This window comes from Bombus impatiens, unplaced genomic scaffold, assembly GCF_000188095.3.
Source record: "Bombus impatiens unplaced genomic scaffold, BIMP_2.2 scf_0311, whole genome shotgun sequence".
Classification (NCBI taxonomy): Eukaryota; Metazoa; Arthropoda; class Insecta; order Hymenoptera; family Apidae; genus Bombus; species Bombus impatiens.
In genome coordinates, this window is record NT_176730.1 from 549,166 (window position 1) to 570,126 (window position 20,961).

A 20,961-nucleotide genomic window follows, 5' to 3' on the forward strand; every position below is an offset into this window, starting at 1 on the left:
TTGATGCCCGGGTATTAACCCCGGAAGAGTTAAAGGTAAATATTCGATAAAACAAAAATATAGTGACATTATGAGAAAAGAAGTACTAAAGAATATTACCGATATAATAGGAGAATAAAGAATTAAATTAATAGAGGACCAAGAGAAGTTAAAATACACTTCAACTCATCTCTTTTACTATGATTAAGAGACAGAAAGATTTATACTTAGTCACAATATGGTTCAATGTATCTTTCGAAATCATAATAAACGGAAAACTAAACATACAAATGCTTTTAACCATTTTCTACTAAAACAATAAATAATAAAATAATACGTATTGAAGGAGTAGTTAGATAGAAAATAACTCACCAATAAAATATCCCACAACTTTGAATAAACTAAGGCAAAAACCACTCTGCAAATCTCTTCAACTTAATTCAAAACGAATTAAAAGAATCCAAATCAAAGTTGATATGCGCGATTAATCGAATTCTAACGATCGCGTTGACAAGAACGACCCACTTCCACTACTCTGCAGTCCATTCTGTGCTCGATCAGCGTTTTCCGGATGTCACACTCAGAATTGCATCAGCCCTCGCGCCACTCGATCCGAGAATGTCGCATTTTTTCACCCCATTCCCCGCACTCTCATCCAACAATCTCTCTCAATGTACCGTCTTCTAATTCTCTCGCTATTCTACCGTCTGCAATATCGATTACTTTTATATTAAAATTCTTCGCTTCTTCTGGTACTTGAGTCGTTTGTCGTTCAAACTGAATTATGCCCCTCAAGTGAAAAATTAAAAGTATGTTTGTACTTGATAAATTTTCCAACTCGACTTTCCAAACGAACCGTCCTACGAACAAATATTCGAGAAACGATCTTATTCTTATTTTTTCATAAAAATTCATCACGTGTCACCTTATACGTTATACGTCATTTGGCCGAACGCTGTGTAAAAAACTGTGTGCGTTACGTGTTCGCATATTTTCTAACCACAGAGCCAATGAACCTGCGTGGTTCAACAAACCACGTGAACGTGGCTCGAGAAGTTTCAAGCGTAAGGCGATAAGGCGTGGTTTATTGCGACGCGCGTGCACTCACCACCTACGTGTTTCCCCTCTCGCACACCACGGCGGAAGTGTATCGGGGCTATTGATAGTGATAACGACACACAACATGTAGACGGCCATACATAGATGTAGGCTGACAGGGCCTCCTCTTTTCCGCCCAAGCGATCTACGGGACGATAACGCGGGATTGCGAGCTTCAACGTCGCGTTCCTTTTATCGACGGTCAGATTATCTCGTAATTAATTATAGCAACGAATGACGGGTTGGATGAAGCGCGGTCTTTAACCAGGGAATCGCTGTTTAACCCATTAGAGGACTACGTTGTCGTCCACGCAATATTTCATTTGGAGTGTGAAGCTTCTCCTTTTTTAAACAATCTACCATATGGGATTAGATTTTTTCAGTATCGTAGCTGTGAAAGGAGATTCTGAGAACTTTATTTTTAAAAACTAATTAAACTAATATTAGGTAGAAGAGAAATGTTACGAGTCTCAAGATATTTCGATATTTGCATAACGCGAACAAGGGCGATATTAAAATGAAATTTTGTTAATTGCAATCTAAAATTGTAAAATTATGAAAGAGGAGTCTGTAATCAATCTGTAACATGTCAATTAAAGAATACATAATTTACATCGTTAAATTATTGCGTAATTTCTCGTATTATATTTCCATCGTAACTTCTACTATATAATAATAATAATAATAATGAAACTACAAAGAAGAAGTATTAAAAATTGCAATATGATTTTGACAGACGGTATTTGATCATCCAGGATGTTATTTTGGACTAACGAAGTTACGAGCTTTCTAGAAATGGCTGTGCCTCATTTACAAAGAGTTAGTCTAAGTTGAGACATAAAATCGTCCGTGAAGGCGTCAGAGTTCGAAGAGACGGTGTGAAAGAAGCAGCGAGGTCGGGGTTTTGCGAGAGAGTCTTACAAGAGCTTTAGCGAGTGTTTCAGCGAGCTTAATTATTATGAGTTGTAGAATAGTGGAGTATATTTAATACATATATAAAGAAACCCTTTTATAATATCTGAAACTTATACTCGCTAAGACGTAACTCCCTATAATGCGAGATTTACCATAAATAATTCTTTCAATTAGGAGTACAGAAGGTTGAATGTGTTGGTAGATATTGATCGAGGAAAATAAAAGAATAAAAGAGTAAGGGCTTGGTAGTTAAGAGAAATAAGATGCTGAATCTAATTTAATTTAACTTTGAAAGGGAATAATCACGACCTTCCTGGAAGGAACTCTTGTAAGATTTAATATCCATCCTTATATGTATATGACTTCGAGGAACACGAGAGGTTCCTCTCTGTATTCGTCCCAAACTCTCTCACGTACCTATTAATTTTTTATTTGACGAAAATCAATAAAATCTTGAATCAAGTCACTTTCATGCGAATTTGTTATATGAATTATGAATTACCCGTTGTATTATTAAAGTCGTAAAATATTGACAGCGTATTCATTAAATATAGGAAAATATACTACCACTCAGAAACATTCGAACATTTACGTATTTTTAACAATTCGTGTGTATTAATTATAAAATCACAAGATAAGATGTTCGGATATATGTAAGTAGCATCGTATAGAAAATATCAAATAAGAAATATCAGAATTTACGATAAGAGTTCTCTTATAAAAATAGGAATGTCATTAAGCGTCACAAATGACCCTGTTTCCGTTGCGTACTTGACAAATATTTTCGGCCTTCGAGGGTTAAATAAGCACCGAGCGAAACATCAATCATTGGCGAACTCAAGTTGACCTAATCTCTTGTACGCGCTTTACCATAAAATATCGGCAGAAATTTCTGAGCGACATTAACGATATTAAAGCTGCTGATAGTAATATTACGATAATAATACAAATATTACGATTATTATTAGCAACTAGTTTCAAAGGTTATAAATGACGGTAGTATCAGATTGACATGTGAAAATAAGCTTAATAAATATTTTACCGAAGCAACTTAATAATTAATTTATAATAATACATATTCAATAATGATCTCAATAGTAATAAAATTTTCATAACAGTTATCTGAATTGTTCCACTTCCTTTACAAGCCCTGGTCGCTCTAATCTCTTCTCATATTCTGTGCTCCCCTATGGAAGAGCAAATTTAGATCCAGATATTAAATTGATAACAGGAGATACTCTAATCCCAACCATGCAGCTCGATATCGAATATACGCATAATAACAACCAATCGTTTCTACCACCATTTTGAAAGCTTAAGTAGGATTTTTCATTCCAATTTACAACGATCATCAAATGAAAGCTCTATAGAATTCCAAATTCAAATTGCGATATATTAGCAGACCTGGATGCTAATTCTTTAATCGCTGAATCAAAAATTAATAAAGACAAATAATTTAAGCTTTAATTCTTGCAAATATGAACATCACGTAACTTATTAACGCAAATAAAATAGCACGCAAAGAGGAACTTCTAAATAAACAAAATAGTATGTGTTTTGCTTTAATCGCGATTTCATCGAAGGTCGCATCACTACACAGAGCCAGAATTTCATTGTTGCTTCTATCGTTACTTTATTGTTTTAAATCTTCACCCGTTTATATATTTATACATCTATTTCTTATTCCAGACTATTTAGACACCCTATCTGCGTGTCTTATCTCCACCGAGATATTCGTCCAAATTTTGAACGATCATTCTCTGGACGAATACGATCATTTACTCTGCAACCTCCGAACAGTTTACTTCAGCACGCTTATTTCCAACTTCCCAGCGGTTTACTCTAACATTTCAACGTATAAACAGTTTCGAGTTCAGCCATTAAAGTTAATAGCTTAGTTAACATCGTCTTTCGCTCGAATCAGCATCTCTATCGCCGCAACGAGTTTAGGGAACTTTAGCGTGAAACGTGACACCGATATGATAAATCGTAACGAAGAATTACGATCTTTGTTGATCAAGTCACTCGTCGTGGGTTGTCTCGTCACGATCGCCTTAACAAACTTTGTTAGTCGTCCTTCGAGCCGGATGTTAATGAACCTTGCACCCTCGTAGACGTTTTCTGTGAAACACTTAGTGCGACAAACATTCAAACTGTGAGTGATCCCACACGGACTACAGCATTCACCCATTCCAATGAGAAGCGGAACATTTACATAGCATAACGATACGAAGGATCACCAAGTAGCGGCGGTCAACGCAGCAACTTGAAGAACACTCCTTGAAGAATATCCAATCTTCAACAAGAACGCAACACTCTTCTGCAAGATTCCACCATTGGTTCGGACATCATAGCAAAGCATGGCAGTACGGACAATCTCGCAACGATAAGGTAGGTTCGATTAATTGTATCGCCAATTCCATCATCTTCTTTGTTCTATATCACGATACCGAACAATCCAGCAAATCAATCACAGTCTATAACACAGGGACTTAGTATCACTGCTCTAAGACGCAAACGCGTGCACATTATCAGTCGAATTATCGCATTATCAGAATTCCTCGATGATTGTGAAATTTCGGGTCAACGCTACGTAGTCCTCGTCCAAACTCACCTCAATGATCCCCAACGTGGCGTGGAAACGTTTCAACGACGTCCGATTGGCCATCGAAGAACTCGAGAAAGGAAAAGTAGCGCGTCGTTACGAAATTCGGAAGAATTGTCATAGCGCAGTTGCGCGAGCAAAATCGTAGGGAACAAAGAATCAGCAAGTCATCAAGTTATCAACCGCGTTTATCGTATCAGCTCTGATGGCGATAAAGTTACTCGTAATGCGTCTATCCACATTCGATAGTGCGATCGAAATATGGACATTTCTCTTCGACTCCATTTCATCGACGATCGAGCGGAATGAGAATGTAACATTCGTTCAGAAATTACAATATTTACGGTCAACATGAAAAACAGTTGTGTGTATACAATCTGTGAGCGCCATCGATGCAAATTTTACCGACGAATCATTTCAGGACATTGTAACGCATTACACGGAATCCCGAGATCGCGTAAAAATACTCAGAAAACATAACGTAACCTCGTCGATGTTATAAATCAACAGCTTCGCGCGTTGTTTGGGTGAAGATGTTTCGTCGTGGAACAGTTTGCTAATGTCCATAATCCTTTAGAAGGTAAACTCCGACTCCGTATGGCACTAGGAGCTTACTTCGAAGAGTAAGAAAAGAGTAACAACGTAACCACACGGAACTTCTCGATTTTCTCGAGAAACGATCGTATTGCGCTGCAACCGCGTCACGAACTGTCGTAACTTCCGAAAGTGGAGCGGAGAAACAACGGTGCAATAAACGTATAACGCCACGAGGACAGGTGTTCGCAATTGTGCAAACAGTGCACGGGGTTGCGACATTTTCAAGGCACAAACAGTAGCCGATCGTCAAAAGACAGTAGGTAAAGAAAAAAGAGACAGAATTTCGCTGTTACTTCGTTTACACATCTTCTTTATACATCTACAGCTTTATCGTTTTATGTGTTTACTCGTTTATATACTTAAACATTTATTTCTTTTTTCGTTTATATTTATCCATTCGTGAAGTTCCGACTAACCTAGCAGCAGTAACTTTTCATTAACATTTCCCGACAATAGCCACCATGGCTTTAGAATTTTCGTTTCCTGCTTTATACTGCCGTTATGCTTGTCCGACTCAGAGTGCTTCATTCAGCGTTTATTGTTTCCTATGGCCACTAGGTAACATTCCAGTACACGTCACTCACGTGTCTCGGTACGCATCGTACCTGATAGTGTTCTTAACTTGGAGGCGGTCACTTACATAGTTAACATAGTTGACTAACATAGTCAAATGGAGTATTGCTTACGTTTTTTAGTTTCCCAATAAATGTCTAATAAATGTATAAGAAGTACGTAAATGTTCTAATACTCAGAGCCAACACAACAAATACATTAATAATCCAAAATAGTTTCACTAAAATGGACCAGTCCATTCCATCAGCTCTGTTATCTCGAAAGCCAGCAATAGCACGTGGCCAAGAACCCGATTTCGACCGACGTGAATCGCGCACGTGTCGCAGGATCGTTTCACGAGGAATCGATCCAGTCTAAGCAAGCATCCGTGGCACTCGTCGCCTAATCAACGGGATGCTATAAGCCAAGAATCGATCACGCACCAACATTGGATGTCTGACCTGGCATTGGTTATTTCCTGGTCGGTTGCCACCCGCCTTGGATTGTTCATCCAGATTCGTCGGCGACAACCTCGCCCTTCGATCGAAACCGAACCCAACTCTCTTACACATCGCATAGATGCTTCTTTCGTCTGTATCATCGTGTGTGTACGCGCCAGTTCACTGACCACTGTGTCGATCGAAGTGGAAAATGACCGTAGTCGTTCGGTCTGCTCGCTAAGGTTTCAATTTGGATAAAAGGCGATCCGTCGAGTCGACACGCGCGGATTTATACCACGTAGTGAATGGGAATCCGGCGTAACGAATCGAGGAGAACGACACGCGATCACCAGTTAAAGTTGTTGTGTCTACAACTTAACGTTGGTATCAGATCAACGATATTAAGGTTTGCACGCAATGATGTTGTCTGCTTCAAAGGTTGTTGTCCATCTACCAGCACAAAGATACACAGATATTCATCGAATAGAACAGCATCAGAGCAACAGTACATCGATACTATTTGCAGCACATTTGAAAATTAGTATTATGAGAAAGCGAGGGCGAGTTTCGTACATGAAATTTCATAAAATTATTTTGTACCGAAACTTCATTTCATAAGAATACATCAAAGTAGAAATTTTAGGAATGCATATTTTTCATGAAATTATACATCTTATAATTATTATCTATTTTTGAAAATAATATTTTATCTACCATTTTGCAAATTTCAGTTATTTTTTCATTTTGATTATATTTCCTGTTATTATATTATTCACTGTGACAAACAATCGTCTGAAAAGATTGAGCGTGCGACAATTTCTACGCGAGTCACTGCGAACGCAGTAGAATGGGATAGTACCATGTCGGACAGTCGATCGGTGGCTGTTTCGTTTTACTCGACCATGTTTGAATCGACTTTTGGCGGATTCAGAGATTGAAGGATTGTCAAAGTCGCTAATGGAAGATTTGTTCCAGGATTACATAGTAAGTTGTTCTCTGGCAGATTTATATATACTATGAAAATTCATGCAGTAAATTCTAGGCTTTGAAACGATATGCTTCTAACCGATGTTTTTGTTAGATTTGTATGATTCTCCATCGCGTACGAAAAACGTTATCTAAGTAGAGCAATCGTGAGATATAAAATAGAATTATGCAAAGTAGCCAGGAATTTATGGTTCGTACTGGTGTGAATTCGTGTGTAGGTAATTGTTAAGATATATATAATGAATTCACGATTATTTTATTACTTTGTGTAGAGTATTTTTTCACGTTGAACGAACGAGTAGATTTGTAACTTTGTTTTGTAGTGTAATCGTGATATTACGTTCTTTTCTTGCACGAGAGGCTAAGTGAATTGTTAAAAATATGCATATAATAGTTTATCGAGATCACGAACTCCGCTGAATTTCAAGTTCTAGAGCCTCGATGTTTCGAAATGAAACAATTGTGAGTTCGGACGAAATACGATTGTCCCTCTTACAATCTTTCTTAGATAATTGCTTCTTCAACAATATCCAATCTGCTGCGACAAATACTCGTTTAATATTCGACACTCTTCTAAATCAATGCTATGACAATCGTTATTAAGAATTTTGAACCGAAAGTAGTTTAGATTAACTATGTGTTAGAATGTGAAGATCTTTAATTTATAAATAAATAATTTATAAATAGGAAATTGAAAAATAGCGTGGAATAAATGAACTCTGCAATAGTAAACTTATATATAACCCTTTAACATTATACCGAGGAAGTGCATGACCCAACTATGAAAATAAATAAAAGCAGAGTTTAAATGACGGAAAAATATAATTTTATTAATATAACAGACGTTTTAAATAAATTTACACTTGCTAACAGATAAATCTGGCATTTGCATGTCAAAAGATTACTAGAAAACTTTCAGAAATAGTTAAAACAAAATTAAATAACGAATACAGTATCTCACTGTAGAAATATTTCATATTTTATAATTCTAACAAGAATAGTTATAACTTTGGACGCAACAGTTCGAAATCTTTGAATGATTTGATAAGAAGATTAAAATATGAATATTATAATTCCCAAAATTCATAAAATAAAAAAATGAAGAATGGTTTCGGACAATTTTTCAACTAAGGAGAGACAGTCATAACGATACACCGTGTATGTGCAAAGAAAGTTGTAAAATATCAGTTTCAAATGAATTTGTTGTGATAACGATAATTGGCCGACAACGATAAATAACTAAAAACCCGAGTAAAAGGCGAACAAGTCAAAGGTACGTCTAATTTAAAAATATTTTTCATATTAAATATTTCACATCACACGAGTAATTTTTAAAAATACAGTTCACGTAGAAACGTAGTTGGCTACTAGGCATGGTTAATAATAAAATGTCTGAAGCACAAAATGTATGATAAATTCATATAATGACATTTGCATTTAAAAAATCATTAAATCTACATCGAGCATCACACTAAAAAGAAAAAGAAAAACACATATACTCCATATTAGAAAGATTTATAATAGAAAAATCAAAATCTTATTGACCAGCCGTCAAGAATAATTAGAATAGTCCTATGACTTTGTTATACAACTTTAAGCGTAGAAAACGTATAATAAAAATTGCTAACAATTTTTCAATCCGTAAATTATTTTAGAAGAAACTGTAACGAAGCCACTATGGGTACCTCGTTTAAAAAATTTTTTATAAATCTGTGATAAAGAAAATAGTTAGTCATTAGAAAAGTGTACATTAAATACATAATATTTTAAAGAAATGACACTTTATATGCACTAATATAATATATATTTATAAGAAAGATACGGTAGAACGTGATCGTCACCGATCAGACATCAATGCGTCACAGCTTCAACTTGAAAAAACAAAAGCAGTCAAAGGATATTTCTTGACTTATATAACTCTTTGAACGGCCACATATTATCAATAAAATAACGTAGCCTAAGCTATATTATCGTATGGCATTGGGAAGAGACCTTGAAACGCTACGTAAGACATGAAATTCAATTCCAACGTAATCCCGACGAAGAAGTCGGAAAATGACCTGGCCTCGATCCAATCTACTCGTTCCAAAAACCATTTTATCCTCAAAAACGGTTCGATCCTCGTAGCAAAAGATCAATCGAAAAACGTTCCGCGCCGATGACTGCCTAATTAATTTCACAGCGCCAACGAGCACGACGCTTCCGTCGCTGCTAATTCAATGAAGCGAGTTTTTCGTTCCAGACCGTCGATTTCGCGCCTGTCAAGCTCCACGCCGTGCAAAAATGTGTGTATACGACACGCGTATACAGGGTGACATCGAAATAAATAAGCTTTGATATATAATGGCTCACGAAAGTAGTTGAATACTTACTCGTCAATTAAATGATTAATCGGCGATACCAATTGGTATTATAACTTTATAACGTTAAATCTGTATATTGTAGTAAAAATATCAAGATCATACTATATAAGATTTTTTTAAAACCCGCTTTCCAAGCTGTAGTACATGCAATTTTTAAAAATATACCGCGAAGAAAGAAATAATTTTAAATTAAATCTGCTTAGTTTTCAGTGAGATCTTGAGCTCCTTATCTTTCTATATCGTCTTTCGTCTCTTGAAACACGTAAACTTGAACGCTTGGCCAGTTTTATGATCTCACTACATCTTTTCCACCGACAGTATCTGCTTGAGACGATGCTACAGCGCTCAGTGTTTGGTATAAAACAATATCTCCATTCTTAAGAAAAATAGAATAGCATAGTAAATATTGTTTATTTATTTTCATGTCACCGTGTATAATAGAGGCAAGCTCTCGCGGCTCCCACGAGGACGCTCGATCGGTCCGCTCAAAAGTTGCTCCACATTCGGTGACCTTTTGCAGGGACGTCGATAGAAAATGTCAGAGTGGTCGTTTACGAACTTGGGACCGCGGAATCTTCCTATCGCAAAAATGCAATTTCGACGATCGACGATCGCTTAATCCGCGAACAGAAGGAATTACCGGGGAGAGGTAACTCGCGGCCATTGAATTCGCGAGCTGCCGACGATTTTCATCCCCTCGGCGCAGCGTCGCGCAACCAACCACAGGAAAAGCTATTCATCTCGGTGGAAACGAGACGCTAATAAAGCATCATCGGGAAAAGAAATAAAGAACCTGGTCGGACAAATGGAAGAAGGGGAAGATATCAAGGCTCGATAATGGATTCCTCTGGTCGTCCAACCGTTCCCCGATATTTCCGTGATATTCATTTCGCCATATTGTTACGAGTGGTCGTGTGCTTGGTTCGTTCGCCGCTGTGACGCTCGTTCGTTCGCCGCTGTGACGCTCGTTCGTTTCACTCCGGCCTCTCGTAAGAACTTCCCATTTCTTAATGAGGAAACAGCCGACGCGCGGATGGGTCAAAAGAAAACACAAGAGTTACATTGAAACGGTAACTTAACCGTGGAAGAAGAAGAAGCGTGGAGAAAAGTCGGGATCCGTGAATTGTGTTCCAGACAAACGAGAAAGAGGAAATGTCTTGTACACGCACGCTTCACTCGTTCTTCTTTCACTAGATTCCAAAAAAAAAACCGGGCTAATGGGAAATTTTACTTCCTCGAGAGCCTATGAAATGTTCTCAATATAATGCGAATTTTGTAAAATATCTCGTCTTCTGAGTAAGTCGCGAGATGAGCATTGGGGATGAAAATTGATGGAAAGTTTCAAGCACTGATAAGATAAAATATAGAGTTGGTAAAAATATAACGTCGACCTTGTAGATGGAAATATAGGTCTTTTTTATTCGATCAATTATATCATTCTCTTTATGATAAAAGCTCCTTATGAAAATTGCCACGTGTATTCACACGTCATTTGTATTAAACTCAAACTTCTATTTTAATTCTTCGACTTGGAAATTAGTAACAACTTAACATTTCATTATTCCACACGACCTTTCAGCAATGAACGATTAAAACTCGCTTATACATATATATATACCTGTACAATAATACCCAGTATTAAAGAAGTCATAAGGGATTAAAAGAACGGTCGTTGAAATATATTCGATAGTTGCTTTAAATTAGTAGGTTTCGTGCAATGTCCAACTATCAAGTCATATACTTTAGGCTACATCTCGATTCGATTCAACTTGTGATCCAGTTATAAATTCAACGATAGCTAAGCCCTTAAATCATTCTCAACACGTTAAGCACCACCTTGGCTTTTCGTGAGTCTTGTAACTAAAGATTTCGATCAAATAAACCTTATTTCGTATGCACTAGCGAGACATTTGCATTGCAAATGTAGTTTATAACTTAACAATCATCCTTCATCGAATCAAAAACAAAAGCCTAAGATATCTCATGTCAGGAACACTAACAAGTAAGTACATAGGGATTAGTACGTAAAATGTCTAAGAATCTCATCCAACCTGTAGCCTATTCTCAATTATCGCATCACCTGATAACGAGACAACGATCACGGTATATGCCGTCACGCAATATCATCGATGATTTAATCTTATCTCGTCTCGGTTAAAGCCGTCGCGCAAGAATATGTTAAATAACTTACTATGAACGCGCTGAAGAACCCGGAAATATTGTGGACAGAACATTGTCTTATGACCGAGCTGACCGCATGCCGGAATCACGAGATCGATTACTCTTGCGAAACATGGTCGGAATGGTATCGACAGTTTCCGTAACCTTGCGAAATTATTGAACGAGTGTCGTCATAAGTTGAAGGCACGTTACGTGGAGAACGACCTCAGGCACGATCATTCCCTCTTGGCCTGGCATATTTTCTCGTCGCGTAAATCAGAGGGGCACGTTGCATTGGGAATTAAATCAACGTGCTTCGCTTCGTTGATGGAGATGAAGCAAAACGAGATGGATGGTAGGAGAAGGATAGAACGAGCGACTGGACGATGAGAGAAAAAGAAAGAAAAAGCTGGAATAGATGGAGTAAAGCAAGAGGAACAGGAGGAAGAGTAACCATGGTGGGGGATCAATTTAGAAGCCGTGACTCACTCGACACGGTGACGTCGTTAGCGCACCCCTTCCGTTCTCACCCTCTACGCTACCCCTAAAAAAAAAAAGAAAAAAAGGAATAATCCGGTCACAACTCTCTCTCTCTAAGCGAGAACTAATCGAGGCCAGTGCACACTACCAGAGAAGAACGAAACGAGAGGGGGGTGTTCTCGACTCCCTCGGCTGGTCGACGAGTCTCGAGTATTATTTCTGGTATTCGTGTATACCGCTGTTATCCGACGAGACGAGGGCCACGGAGGTGGCACGCGGAAAGTGAAGCGGAAAGGGCACCACAGAGTCATCGTTGTACACGATAACACCACCGGTCCCTCGTTACGTCGAAAAAATCTCGACGAAGAGAACCGGTGTGTGAAGTCGAGTTTTACCTACGCCCATGTACTTCACGCGTCAGTGATTCCTGTTTACAGAACCGGCTGAGGGGGTGGGCGGGAAATGAAGAACGCGAAAACGCGAGCGAAGAGAAACAAGGAAAATTGCAAGGGAAAATGGGAGAGGGTGTAAACGAGGAAGAGGATGCAAAAGGGGAAGTATCCAACGCATCCTCTCGCACCCCCGCGCCCACCAGAGCCAGCGTCCCCTCGCCCCAATTACCGTGCCCATCGCTCGCACCACCTCGTCCACGCTCGTAATTTGCATCCGACCTCTATTTCCTTCATAGCCGTCAAACTAAATGCCTCTTCCGAAATCGTCGAGGGAAACTAAGGATCCGGACACTCGGCAATCTTGCACGCCTATAGTAACGTGGGGGATGATGACGAAATTGTTAGAACTAGAATTTACTTAACGTTCCAGAGTATCAACGTACAGTTAACGTTGTACAGAGAAAAAGAGAGAGATAGAGAAAGAGAGTAGCAGACGAAATAATGATCGAAGGAAGAAATTACATATATGCTGGACTGGAATGTATGTCCTGGGAAGGAGATTGTTGATACTCACGAGGCACACGATCAACGAGGATCAGGCTCTCGGTTAGGAGACGTCGACTCCTGGATCGTCGACCGACGAGCATCCTATACTCCGATTCCCCTGTTCCACGAGTCCTGGCGTCGAGGACCTAGATGATCCTCCCGTTGTCACTCCCGGCAACACCCACTTTCTCCTCTGGCCTCGTAACCTCGAGGGCCACTTTTCCTTCTCTCCCTTGCCACCGTCACCGAACGAGGCGCAGCACTATTCTGACAGCACCACCACTACTACCACCACCACCACGATATGAGTCTCGACTACCAACGGGCACCACCACGATAGAAAGCCACCACCACCGCCACGACCACTACTACCACTGCCACTCGCCACCACGAGTAGCACAGGCACAGCAGCTCGTCGTACCGCCTTGATACTGGCGATCAGTTCGCAAACCAGTTACACGGCATTTACCCTCTTTTCCTGTTCAAAGTTATCCGCGATTGATTCTCGTGAATAATCATCGAACCACCCTTTTTAAACGCGGCGCGATCGTGCTGTTGTCAAATGTCGTTAGTCACTATTCGCGTTGACACGACGCGTGACCATCGACGAGGAACCCTCTGAACACGAGTCACGCGCGGCAACCTACGAGCATAAGATGATTCCGTAGCTCGCTGCGGAAACTCCACCGTGTGAGCTGGCCTATCTACGCGCCTGTTTGCTCTCCCAAGCCTCTACCCCTTCACGTCCCCTCTGCGCCGCCTTCTGGCCAGTCACGACAGAAATGTATGCGCGTTCCTGACACACGCGTGTCCGTAACACGTCCCAGCATGCGCTCCTCTACGCGCGCCTCGTATGGCACGCGCCCGAAATCAGCCGAATTCGTTCGACTGCAGCCGGTGTCGCTATTATCCCCATGACTTCTAGGGAGTTTATGTTTGAAAAGGTCTATCCAAGCAAGCGGAGGTACTCCGTCGTTGGCGCTGTAGATATTTTTCGATTTCAAAATTCAAGAAGGAAAAATTAGCGATTGAAGGTAATTAATTTTATGGAGGAAAGAACGATAATGAAAAATTTGTTACCGAAATGTTTTCGTTTCATTATTTATTTTATTATGGAGTACATTATGTAATTAGTTAATATTATAAATTATATTCATAATTTTACTATCTACTGGTTATCATGATTCTCTTACACAATGATTTACCAACTAATAGTATTAGTGAATTGACATGTTGTAAGTTATAGGTTAGCATTAGTAATTTGTAACTCGTGACTTGTAAAATTTCACTATTTATATTAGTTCAATTGTGCAAAAAGACCCTGTTTCCTCCTATTTTCATTCTATTATTGACATTTATAGAACGTATAATATACGTATACAAATATGTATGATATTTGTTCTAAATTTGGTATCAAGAATCCTATGCAAAGTCAGTTTGCATACGCCCTAGGGATTTTTATTCAGTGTATGATACTAACCTGTGAGTAACGTGTAAATGCGTTTGTTTCATTTTTTATTTCCAAAATTCGTCTTTGCTGAAAGTTTGCGATGGTCATAAAAGCTACAACATTGTGTGCCCGTATCGCATCTATTAAAATCATAAGTGAATTTTGTATGAATAAATCGGAAATATTGTTGCTCTATGAATTTTGCGGTGGCTTTAATTGAACTCTGTTGATAATGCAGTTATAAACTGCGATTATCTTTTGATTACTGCTCATTGTTAAAGAATGACTACACGATGTGTCCTTCACGACGCGATTTTGCGTTCAAGGTTAGATCTCACTACTGGCTTTTTTCAAAAGATCGTAACCGCCGCGAATAAATACAGTCAGCATACAGAATAGTGTCATGGCGCGGCAACAATGACGGAAAGTGTATTCCTCACCGACGAATTCGGTACCAAATTTAATATGTGGGGCCGCTTTCGTTATAAAGGCTTGTTAATACTATTCCTGATTAATGTGATTGCGTTTCAATGTTTTATATGTAAGTATTTCTTTATTATTGTACGTAGAGTTGTGCATACACCTCCATCTTCTACAACAAATAAACTGTTATGAATGTAAAAACGCATGACACATAAATTTGATATGTTATCACAGTTTCTACGCATGTTGCCCGCGATATTCGAGGAAATTCCATATAGAACGTAGAGTACCTTATAACTTGTATTTCATTATTATTATATGTCATATATTTGCATTTTATCGATAATATACAAGAATGTATATATTATAGGATGTAATATATTAGTCATTCTTCTCTTCTCTAATTATTTTTCATCATTAAATAAACAGATCCCGTCTAAATATTAAAAACTGCGATTAATCTTTATTAATTTGCATTCGAATTATAAGTTATTTTCTTGTAATGATGTGTATCAATATTTTTGTCAAAAGATTATCAAGAGAGCTATAAATGGCGGGAGTTAAGGAATAAGTTGGAATCATTAATGATCGAGCAACGAGACCTGTATGGATTAACGTATAGTGTAATTAAGAGGCTGGAAGGGCATGGCGTGTTAAGCGTAAAGAAACAGGATCCTGCTGAGAAGCCTATGATTTATGCCATTACCCCTACGTTTGCCAGGCCTGTGCAAAAGGCAGAGCTGACCCGGTTGTTGCAAACGTTTCTTCATATACCCAACTTCCACTGGATTGTCGTCGAAGACGCGGGTAAAAAGACCAAACTCGTTTCGCAACTTTTAGAAGATAGTGGTTTACTTTTTACCCATTTGGCTGCGGCAACCCCGCCGAATTATAAGTTAGGGCGAAATGACCCGAATTGGAAGAAGCCACGTGGCGTCGAACAACGAAATGCAGCTTTACAGTGGCTTCGGGAAAATCGCAGGCCGACCGACAAAGGCATAGTATTTTTTGCTGACGACGACAATACGTATTCGATTAAATTATTTCACGAGGTAAGAACATTAACGATAGCAATCGGTCCAGTCACGAAATCGTTACATAACTTATGTGTGTTCCAGATGGAGAAGATACAGAAGGTCGGTGTGTGGCCTGTTGGTCTAGTCGGTGGTTTGATGGTGGAGAAACCAATATGTGATAACGCTACTAATAAAGTAATCGGTTTTAATGCTGCGTGGAAGCCAGAGCGACCATTTCCATTAGATATGGCGGGTTTTGCCATCAACTTACGACTTTTATTGGAAAATAAAAATGCCGCTTTTTCGTACGACGTTCAGGGTGGTTATCAGGAGAGTGAGATATTGTCAGAAATTGTCAGTAGAGATGAACTAGAACCGTTAGCAGATTGTTGCACAAAGGTATTTATTGATTGTTTTCTTTTTATATATTTCATGGTATAAATCAAATAATTATTTATGTCTACAGGTGTACGTATGGCACACACGAACAGAGCCACCACAGTTAAACGTGGAACAACTATTGATAAAGAAAGGTAAACGTTCAAATGTAGATATTGAAGTGTGATAAGAAAATTAGAAAATTATTTTGATATAGCGATATTAAGTTTGATAGTAAAAGATATTCCTATTATGATATTAAGTTTTTGAATCCCGAAAGAAAAATTAGTTTTATATACGCATTTTATCATTCGCATTTGACCATATACTTTTTAAATTGAGGAACAATGCAGTGCCATATAACAGACAGCCGCTTATAGCTGCATATTCAGTAAGGATGTAGAATGTACATATGACACTATTGCATTTTATATATCCTACATTCTACATAGAATATGCTTATCGATAGTATGCATGATAACATAATGGCCTGGGTTACATACTATTGTTAAGCATCGCTTTATTTTACGAATCGATAATTTTTTATATTGTTGAAGAAATGGTATATAGATGAATAAAATTTTTCGTGTAAAAAAAAATGAAATGCTAATGTAGACGTGAATCATTTGACCTTGAAAATGTTCTTTATCCTTTATTAGTCGAGTACGTTTCCTTGACGCGTACAGAAAAAGCATACATAAAAAATATGCCTTAACCTACGAATTTTAATAATGTTTCGTAATAATATTCTTTAAAATGGAAGATGCGCAGTAATACTTTTTGTGGGAAGCTACTTGGGTTACGGATTTTGGCAACGAATATAAAATAGCTAGATAAACGTGTCTTTTCCTCCTCATCGAATCATCGATTCTTGACTCGATGAAGGCTCGAAAATACTGCGTGACAATTACAATGAACAATCCACTATTTTTTTTCCCCTTCTTTTTTCCGATGTAATATATATTCCTTGTGTACCTATAATGTGTACTCGTTGACTTATAAGCTAATAAGTACTATATATTTGGCAAAACTCTGTTTACGGTACGTAAAAAAGCTACCCTGCAGAAAGTGTGTTCGCAGGTAAGGGAACGATGACCTTTTAATTTCTTTTTCTTTAGGTAGAGGTACAATTATCTTAAATAAATATACACACATCGATTATTTTTTTCAGTTTACTTTTTCTTCTTTTTTTTTGCGAACACACCTTCCAACTTCACATACAACATTCTAAACTTAGCGAACCCTCCTAAACTTATTTCCAATATTTTCTTAAAGATTAGGAAAAACGTTTACAAGCATTTACAAAAACTTATCACATTTTAACTGCGTTTTCTTGAAAAGCCATCTTACACATTAGGAAAAAATCGGCATTATTTTAATATTATCGAATATAATAATATATAATGTATATGGCAGCTTTCGATTGTTCTTTTTTCTGAAACAAAAAGATTCGAATCCCTGTTACAAATGTCAAGTATTAATTTAGTGCTCAAAAGGAGAAAAGTTTACTTAGCCGAATCGAAGATATCGCTGCTTCGATTACACTATACATACACAGTAGAGAGACTTAATTGTCGAAAGATACATTTGGGACTTATTAAAATGCCATCGCGGTCGACATATCGAACACGACTTCTTTCGGTAACATTTCTTTTAATTTTCGTATTTTACAGCTTTTTAAGTATACTGTTCTCTAACTGTATCAATAATCCGATCGTGATGATACATAATCTTATCGATTACAATTTCATCGCGGAAGCTAACCAGTTCTCGGTTAGATTACTTTCTTACATACAGGGTAACTACATAGGATACATAAAATACTAATAACGAAAAAAAGGATGTAAAAATGACAGAGACACTAAGGCTGCTCTTGCACGCGATGCCTCGACGATATAATCTTTACATTGTGAGATATAAATGACAAAAACTATCACGATAAATTAGGACGCGAATAAAGGAAACAATATTTCACGCAAATGATGTTCACTTTGAAGTAAAAAACATAACTACGTATTAATTAACCGAATAAACGTACGGCTCCTAACTAATACATCAGTCATGTTGGTTGTCACGGCAAGAATACATATAATCATACTCAAAAGTCGAGCGGCAGAAATATTTTTGTAAAAGTTTGTTCATGGCTAGAGGAAACACGTGGCGGTAAATCTTGTCAAAAGATACGTAAACGACGAAACAAAATTTTAAACCGTTTATTAGCCTGAATTATTTGATCGTCACTAATAATCGGTATGATTCGTTTTCATAAGGTTACGCGCTTAAAGGAATCAGTCTTTGAAATCAAGTCATATAACCACGAAATTGATAATTCGTCGTTTAGAATCGTGCTGAATAAGATGCAGCATATCTGTGTTTGTGAATCTGGAACATATAATACGACTTCTAGTCGAAAAACATACATGAATGGAACATGTCGAGGAAATATGATAAATTTTAAAAGTATATATACACAGACCAGAGGTTCTTATAGAATACTGAACCTCGTTGAGACTGAGAGAGAGAGAGAGAGAGAGAGAGAGAGACGTAACCTATTCCGTCCGTTTCTACTTCGTTCGCAAAACTTCTTAAAACTTCAGTTTCTTATTTCTATAATAATTGTTACACCATGTTCCTTCTATTAACGTAGAAGAAACGATATAGAATAGGTAAACCGTTCCTTCTTTTTTAGTTTCGTGCTGTGCACACGATAACACAGTACTACCCAGCGTACTAGACTGCGAGTATCTAGAGGGTGCCTCGAAGCAATGATCACTAATTATCGACCAACTTCTACCAATTTCGCGATTAATTTTGTACATGCTTTCTTCTCGTTTAAGCGATCTATCTACCTCCTCCTTCTTGCAATATTCGCTAAGTTACATTATATCGATAATTTCCTCTTTTCCCCAATATGATCTTGGATTACAATACGTTTCGTACTTTACCATAGATCGTAAATTACAATTATTTTTCATACGCTTTGGTGACTACATTGGCGAGGAAGGGGAGAAAGTGAGATATATTTTTCTTATACACACAGAACTATCGCGACTGATGAAAAATCATGTAGATGAATTTTGTATCGAGAAAAATCGGTAACGTGCAGACTTACGAATAAATGCTACAATCTTTTTGTCCTACCTTCCAGAAGGAAGGGCGGACGAGAATGTACGAGCGAATTTATCGCATCGATCTTTGAAAATTCCGCGAATGAAGCAGACGAATACGATTTTGTATTATTTGATCGCGGTGAGATGGCGCGTCGTGTCTCATCTAAGAAACGGAAACCGAGGTGTCATTCTGAACACGTCTCGTTGCTCCACGTTCCCGCGCAAATCCCGAGTAGAGTCGCGAATCGTTTTGAAATTCGAATTCGTCAAAGGAGAAGATTCTTAGCAACCGCGAAACTCTGTTTCCTACGTGTACGTTTCGGGATGTACGGGCTTATCTGTTGTTTTTCGTATCGTTCGAGAACACTTCGGCCAGAAATGGTGTTTCCATGGTTGATTTACAATCTAGTACGCCGGAAGAATATCTAGACCGCTGAATCCTTGCCGACGAAACCAGTTTTTGAGACGGATCTTTTGCCGTCAAACGTGATAGATGTCTCCCGGCGAAGACCCGAGTCGATGATCGGTGTGATTTTCTTCTCTTCCTTCAGTGGTTCCTTCTCGTCTCTAAAATGTTTCAATAGAAAAAGTGGGGTTATTAATGGAAGACTATTTATCAGCTGGTTGTTATACGGTTAATTTCTAGTACTGGGCATAAAAGAGAGCATGTCGAGATGCGGCGCGTGGTGCAACATCGAATAATACGCATAATGCATGCCATCACTCGTTAGTATTGTGTATTTGCAATTGAAGTATCGTATCTTCGTTCTTCGTCGCGTGTTATATGATATACGATGAAATAACAACGTACAACATCAAGAATAAATATAACTAAAGTTTGCACGATGGAGAACATTCACGAAAAAGGTAAGTGAATTGAAATGTCATTAAATTATTTGTACATTTCGTAGTACATAACAGTGTGCGATATTTACGACTGAAAAATATTCCTGTCTCCACGGTAACGTTTTCCACGAGGCAATGAAATTGAATTACCTACTTTCTCAAATCCACGGTTGAATAGAACAGGGTAAATTAGAGTGAATAGTGGTGAGTATGCTACGTAGTTAACGGGCAATTAATATCACTTCAGAGTGTTGATATCTCATGCAGCATAGCCAAAGCACGGGCGAATAATGGCGATAGTTTATGCAGCGCGCATAAAGAGTGACAGAGACAGAGAAAATAGGTAAGCGTTAAATGAACTGAACATGGTGAATAATGTACAGTGTTCTTTCGTTCGGAAAGTGGTTGGCGGCAAAATAAATTACATGTAAAAGAAGGATGAGACGAGGAAAGGAAACAGACAAGATCCTTTCATGCTGCAATTCTAGAAATTCAATTTCTTTTATCGACGGACCGTTAGTTTCGTTTCCATTGATGCCATTCTTGAATTACGTATTTGACGTTCCAAGATGTACACTAGCATCGTGGAGCCGAGGAATAAAAAAAAAAAAAAAAAGAAAATAA

At 38.1% G+C, this 20,961-nt stretch overlaps 3 protein-coding genes across 11 annotated transcripts in view; 1 reads left to right on the top strand and 2 right to left on the bottom strand.

The window, feature by feature from the left end:
* Positions 1-14,024, bottom strand: part of LOC100740339 — a 48,360-nt gene extending 34,336 nt beyond the window's left edge. For 3 of the 4 annotated variants that reach the window (XM_033320389.1, XM_012384850.3, XM_003488947.4), the window contains exon 1: positions 13,143-14,023. The gene's annotated coding sequence lies outside the window, so the exon portion shown is untranslated. Of the gene's footprint in view, positions 1-13,142 lie in introns of all 4 variants that reach the window. The other variant, XM_012384849.3, reaches the window with a different exon arrangement.
* Positions 14,025-14,132: 108 nt separating this feature from the next.
* On the top strand, positions 14,133-16,675 carry LOC100741185 (galactosylgalactosylxylosylprotein 3-beta-glucuronosyltransferase I). Of its 2 annotated transcripts, XM_012384857.3 has the most exons (5): positions 14,133-14,148; positions 14,846-15,105; positions 15,519-16,039; positions 16,106-16,402; positions 16,470-16,675. In XM_012384857.3, the coding sequence occupies exons 2-5, from the start codon at positions 14,982-14,984 to the stop codon at positions 16,566-16,568; spliced, it is 1,041 nt and encodes a 346-aa protein (XP_012240280.1). In that variant the 5' UTR covers positions 14,133-14,148; positions 14,846-14,981; the 3' UTR covers positions 16,569-16,675. The 2 variants fall into 2 exon arrangements, with proteins under 2 accessions (XP_012240280.1, XP_033176281.1); XM_033320390.1 differs by lacking the exon at positions 14,133-14,148 and having other exon boundaries at positions 14,577-15,105.
* Positions 16,676-17,017: 342 nt separating this feature from the next.
* Positions 17,018-20,961, bottom strand: part of LOC100741302 (fasciclin-2) — a 173,113-nt gene continuing 169,169 nt past the window's right edge. For 3 of the 5 annotated variants that reach the window (XM_012384852.3, XM_024367183.2, XM_024367182.2), the window contains one exon: positions 19,917-20,058. In XM_012384852.3, the coding sequence (XP_012240275.1) occupies positions 19,917-20,058 (142 nt within the window). Of the gene's footprint in view, positions 20,059-20,961 lie in introns of all 5 variants that reach the window. The other 2 variants (XM_024367180.2, XM_024367184.2) reach the window with 1 other exon arrangement.

Coding starts and splice junctions, on each gene's coding strand:
- LOC100741185 (XM_012384857.3), top strand. CDS start 14,982: ATGACGGAAAGTGTATTCCTCACCGACGAATTCGGTACCAAATTTAAT. Junction 15,106..15,518: donor TGCGTTTCAATGTTTTATAT/GTAAGTATTTCT, acceptor TTTTGTCAAAAG/ATTATCAAGAGAGCTATAAA. Junction 16,403..16,469: donor TAGCAGATTGTTGCACAAAG/GTATTTATTGAT, acceptor TTATGTCTACAG/GTGTACGTATGGCACACACG.